The sequence below is a fragment of the Gracilinanus agilis genome, chromosome 1 (genome assembly GCF_016433145.1).
Source record: "Gracilinanus agilis isolate LMUSP501 chromosome 1, AgileGrace, whole genome shotgun sequence".
Classification (NCBI taxonomy): Eukaryota; Metazoa; Chordata; class Mammalia; order Didelphimorphia; family Didelphidae; genus Gracilinanus; species Gracilinanus agilis.
Genome location: NC_058130.1, coordinates 528,920,276 through 528,926,648, shown reverse-complemented (window position 1 = coordinate 528,926,648; position 6,373 = coordinate 528,920,276). Strand labels below are relative to the sequence as shown.

The window sequence follows — 6,373 nt, the reverse complement described above, 5'->3', positions numbered from 1 at the left end:
CATTATTCCAAATTACTTTCTGTGATTTCCAGTAGCCACAAATTAATATATTCATGGGTGGATACCTGAGAAGGAAAGTTAGAAACCGAGGGGAAATGGATAAAGGGCATAGAGAGAGAGAGTGTGAACATAACAAAGGAAAAAAGACTCAGAGACAAAGGCTTCAAGAACATGGGATCCAGCATTCGTGCTCCTCCAATGGTAGAAGAGAGAGAGCTACCCGTGTCCCCAATTTTTTATTGGAGAATCGAGGAATGGGGAATGGGAGGCAGCTAATGAACATGTGACATGGCATATTATTTAACATTGGTTCAATTGACAACCACAAGATCAAAGAGGAGGAGGTTAATCAAGCACGTGACCTGGTATGGAATCTGGTCTGTCAAAGTAGTTGCTAGGACCCTGTGGCAGCTAACACCCTGCCCAAGAATTCTCCTGACCTTTGGACTGTAGGTTTGGAGAGTGGTCAGAATTAATGGAGTATCATGAGATAATATGAACATGAGTCTGGTACATTGGCACATAGGTTACAATATTACTACATCAATAATACTTTCAAGATTAGAATATACCTGGGATGCCACACTTTCCTGAATGACTGCATCAAGTTAGAGCTCCACCAATGATACATTAATGTGTCACATGGGTTTTTTTGTTTGTTTGTTTCTTTAATGACAGAAAATAATTCAAGTAATAATTAAGTTTAGATTCTCAAATTTTATCAAAGTTAGTTCCCTGAGGATAAAGAATCAGTATCAATAAGGTCATAAATAAATTCAAAATAGGACAGTAAGATCAAGAAAAGGACTGATAAATCTTGTTTTTTTGTGATATATTCTTTTCTCCTTTTTGTTCCTCAGCCAACTCCAGAACACTTTGGTGAGTCATCTATTGATTTCTGTTGTTTTCAGTACTTCCATTGATTCATGATATCATCTATGAATGTCAAAGCTCCATGGGGAAGTTGGTAGAGTATTGGATTTGGATTCAAGAAGACAAGTTCAAGTCTTGTTTCAGATACTTTCTACCTGTGTGATTAATTTTCTAAATTTCCCTATAAAATAGAATTAATATCACCTACCTCATAGTCTCATAGTGAGGCTCAAATGGGATAAAATATATAAAGCACTTTGAAATACTTAATATACTCTATGAGTGGTAGTAATATTATTATTTTTCCACTGGTATATATTTTAAAGCCTATGCATCTAAGTGGATATCTTTATTGGTGGGTATGGCATCCACAATCCATCATCAGGTGGCCAACCTTATTGAGAAGCTTCTCCAAATTTAGTGAGGCTGGTACCCGACCACAGACTGCTGTAACATTCAGGGCCATAATGAGACCCCAGAGTAGGAGTTGAGTCAACAAAGTCCTAGTTTCATTTGTCTTAGATGAATAAGAAAATAATCCGTGTATTACAACCATCATCATCCTTCTTGAATATTTAATTGTCGTTGTTGCTTAATCAAGCCGCACTCTTTATGACTCCATTTGAGATTTTCTGGGCAAAGATTTGGGTGTGTTTGCCATTTCCTTCCCCAGCACATTTTATAGATGAAGAATTGAGACAAACAATATTAAATAACTTGCCCAGGGTTGCGCAATTAGAAGGGGTCTAAGATTAGATTTTAGTTCAGGTCTCCTTGACACCAGTCCCAATGCTCTATCCATGGTATCACCAAGATAGTCTGAACATTTAAGCACTGTAAACAGAAACTGAATGACTTTATTCTGTATTCCCTGACTTTATCAGTAACTATGATAAGCTGATTCCATATAATTTTGTTTCAAAGGGGGGGGGGATTTGGAATAAAAACACTAATCCAGTGGTGACAATAGCAATAATCATGATAATCACAACAAAAGCACATTGCATTTATATAATATTTTAAGGTTTGTGAAGTACTTCCCATATGTTGTTTCATCTGATCCTCACAACAACCTTGTGATGTAGAAGGAAAGGAGAGAGAGTAAGCAATTTTATAATGCCCAATATATGCCAGGCAGTATGCTAACAACATTATAGACATTAACTAATTTAATAACATCTACATAATAAGGATTAGATAGATGTTATTAATGGATCTACTCATTAGGTAGATGCTATTATTATCCCTCTTTTACAGATGAGGAAACTGAGGCTCATGGAGGTTAAGAAACTTGTCTAAAATCATGTAGTTTTTTTCATTGATCTCCTTAGGTTATTTGCTTAACAGGGGGATCTCTGGGTCAAAGCCTATGGATATGTTTGTGGCTTTCTTCACATAATTCCAAATTACTTTCCTGAATGATTGGATCACGTCATGGATCCAGTAATGGCTTATTAATGTACTCCATGGATTTTTTTTTCGGTTTGTTAGTTTAATGAAAAAAGAAATTCAAGTAAAAATCCAGTTTAGAATCTCAAATTTTATGACAGTTAATACTCTGAGGCACTTACAGTTAGTAAGTATATGAGGTTGGATTTGAATCCAGGTCTGCTCCCTAACTTGATCCTCCACCCATTATGTCACCTACCCCTTGAAATCACTGACTAGTCCTACTGGTATATATATCACAACGGCAGATTTTTCTCTATCAACTATAAAATATTTGCATTAAATGGACTGTTACCCAAGTCCAATTGCAACAGTTGAAAAAAATTGGAGCTGGAAAGATGTATCTGTCAGATTAAATGTACTTAATATGACATTCCGCTCCTATTTATTTGTCTTCATCTAGAGTCATATGAACAATCATGGTTTCTTTTCCCTAGGAACTTAGAAAGGAATTCAGGCTTAACCTGGAAGCTTTGGTCTGTGCCATTTACTGAGAGCTTCAGTGTAACTGCATATGGACAAGTCAAGGCTGACTACATCAGCCTGAAGCATTTAGTTCCAATTTGGGTCCAATTCAGTGCAGCCTATCTGCATGAATGCTCCATCATGCCTTCCAAGACTGGCTTCCATCTTGCCCAGAATGAGCCATTTGTTGTCAACTGTATGGATTGATTCTTATAGTCATTCAACGATCAAGGGAAATAGAAAAACAGAATACATAATTTGGTTCTAGTATGGCAGGCTCAGTTTCATGATGATGTAACCTAAAGATTTTCTTGCCTTTGAAACATATTAGTTAAAATTAACCCTTGCTCTCTTGTTTCTTTTGCCTTTTTAATAATAGATGTAGATGATGACAAGGATTTGGACATACCTGAAATCAGTAAAGGTTTGTGGATTCATTGCTTTTGAATATCTCACACTCAGGTTAAGGGTTTTACCCATTTGCTAATGTCAGATCTTATCTTGCCACTTAGGTTTGGGACTGAACCTTGTAGAAGGAGATATCGTCCTTGATGGGGTGAGTTGGCAAGCTGCAGTGATGTTAGTGTTTTTATTGGCCAAAGCAAGCTAAAGTACTGCTTCTCTGAAGCTCGTCTACCTATGAGGGAGGGGACACAGAATTATTGGGAATCATTTAGTAATGCATTTGTACAAATCCTCATAATTGTGTTGTGTAAAAATGACTTGACTTACATTAACATTGTCATCTTTCCCTTACTATGATTTATTATAAATTGGTACCAAGGCCATCATCATTAGCAATGTATTGTCTAACCATATTGATTTAATTTTTTTCTACTGATAACTTGCGTTTTTTACAATGCTTTCATTTCCAAATATATTCCCAGCTCTTTCCCAAGTAGGATGTAGTGAACCTCAAGTGCAAAGAAGAGTAACTTTCCCTTCAACTTCAGGCCTCTCTTCCTGCAGCATCTGTTCTTTGGGTATAGAAGACTATCATCCTTCACTCAGTGATGAACATTCTTATACCTGTCCATACCGTTCACATTCCAGTAACTCTGAGTTCCTGGAGATCATCAGTTAAACCTACCTCCACATCCCTTAATCTTGGAGTCTTCATTCTCATCTTCCTCATCCCTCATACTCCAAAGTTCTATTCTGATTCTACCAAGTCTTTTCACTATGCTTCCTAGAATTCCTGTGTCACACACATCAAACTTCTGTTCATCCAAAATCTATTCTTTTACTTGTTCCCTCTATTAGCTCATATTGAAACCTGGATTTTCCTTTTTAGCATAGCCTCCCTGATCATTTTCTTTCTGTTATGGCTATATCTTCACTCGTTTTGCTCACATGTTGAAGCAAGGGAGATTGAATACTCCTTCCTGTCCACTACTACTTCTATATTCTTTCCCTTCCTCCCTCATTCAGTACTATATGCTGCTATACCTTCCTTATCAATTCACTATGCCACTCTCTCTAGCAACTCTTTTAAACTTTTTCACCAGCCTTCAAACTTCACATGTTCCCCCTACTATCCTCTTACTTACTCTCTCAGTTGAGAACCTTGCCCCATATTTTTAGAAAAAATTTTAACCTTTTGCCTTGAGTATCCTTTTCTCCCTTCTTCCTCATCTTCTAAAACTAAAGTTCCTTTGCAACTTTCTCTTCTTTCACCTCTATTTCATATGATGGAGTGACCTTATTACCTACCAAGACTAATTCCTTTATTCATTCTTTTCAATCTGATCTCCTCCACCAGACTTCCCCCTTTGTAATCACACTCTTTCACTTGTTTTCAGTTTCTCTATTTTTAAGGGTTCATATCTTACTGCCTACAAACATTCCCATGTCTTCTTTTTCTTGGAAAATGACAGACCTTACGATAGACGGCCCCATCAATATCTGCTGAAACTGTGGGACACAAAACCCCAGCAACACCTGTCCTACAAGGCAGAGCATTGGGATTTTCTGTTCTTCAGTCTGTCAGACCTAAGACAAATGCATAACATGTACCTGACCAAAACCTGCATGGCTGAACATTGGGACTTTCCATTCCTGAGACTCTCTCCACCACCCTGAAACAACCAAAGAAATCAATCCAAGTTGCCTTGTCCAATGTACTTCCTTCCTTCTACAACCATATAAGATCCCATACTTTCTCCACTCAGGTGGGACTCCATCACCACTTTTTTTGGTATTGACCCCCTTGCTGCTTCCAATAAACTTTTTATATTAGCCCAACTCTGGTCTCATTGTCTCTTGAGTTGAACCCCCTTCAGTCGGATTGACAGAAAAAGCTCCCATTTTTATCCTTCCATCCCTACCAATAATAATGTCATGTCTCTTCTGCCTTTTTTTAGCTAAACTCCTCAAAAAGGCTTTTTGTAGTAGGGGCCTTTTCTTTCTGTTCTCTCACTTTCTTAACTCTTTATGATCTGGCTTCCCATATTGTCATTCCACTGAAATCGCTCACTTTCTCCAATGTTACTAATGATTTCTTAGTTACCAATTCTTTTTTTTAAAAAATCAATCCTTATTCTCTTGGATTAGAGTCTGAGCCTTCAATACTATTGGTTGTTCTCTCCTCCTTGATACTTTATACTCTATTGACTCCAAGACAGAAGGTAAGGGTAGGCAGCAATGGGGGTCAAGTGACTTGCCCAGGGTCACACAGCTGGGAAGTGTCTGAGGCTAGATTTGAACCTAGGACCTCCTGTCTCTAGGCCTGGCTCTCAATCCACTAAGCTACCCAGCTGTCCCCTACTCTATTGGTTTTTTTTTTAACATTTATTAATAATCATTTTTAACATGGTTACATGATTCATGCTCCTACTTTTCCCTTCACCCCCCGCGTTCCCCCCACTCATGGCTGACACACATTTCCACTGGTTTTGTCATGTGTCCTTGATCAAGACCAATTTCCAAATTGTTGGTGTGGTAATTTCGAGTCCATATCCCCAATCATGTTCACCCCGACCCATGCGTTCAAGCAGTTGATTTTCTTATATGTTTCCTCTCCTACAGTCCTTCCTCTGAATGTGGGTAGCGTCTTTACCATAAATCCCTCAGAGCTGTCCTGGGTCATTGCATTGTTGCTGGTACAGAAGCCCATTACATTCGATTTTACCACAGTATATCAGTCTCTGTGTACAATGTTCTTCTGGCTCTGCTTCTTTCGCTCTGCATCAGTTCCTGGAGGTCTCTCCAGTTCGCCTGGAACTTCTCCAGTTTGTTATTCCTTTTAGCACAATAGCATTCCATCACCCGCATATACCACAGTTTGTTCAGCCATTCCCCAATTGAAGGACATACCCTCCTTTTCCAGTTTGTTGCCACCACAAAAAGCGCAGCTATAAATATTTTCGTACAGGTCTGTTTATCTATGATCTCTTTGGGGTATAAACCCAGCAATGGTATGGCTGGATCAAAGGGCAGGCATTCTTTTATAGCCCTTTGAGCATGATTCCAAATTGCCAGCCAGAATGGCTGGATCAGTTCACAACTCCACCAGCAATGCATTAATGTCCCAATTTTGCCACATCCCCTCCAACATTCATTACTCTCCCCTTCTTTCATTTTAGCC

General features: G+C 38.5%; 1 protein-coding gene across 1 annotated transcript in view; it reads left to right on the top strand.

The window, feature by feature from the left end:
* Nucleotides 1-2,928: 2,928 nt before the first annotated feature.
* The window catches only part of LOC123253669 (meprin A subunit beta-like), a 51,119-nt gene continuing 47,674 nt past the window's right edge, over nucleotides 2,929-6,373 (top strand). The window contains exon 1 of the mRNA XM_044682827.1: nucleotides 2,929-2,983. Coding sequence (XP_044538762.1) covers nucleotides 2,929-2,983 — 55 coding nt within the window. The remainder of the gene's footprint in view (nucleotides 2,984-6,373) is intronic.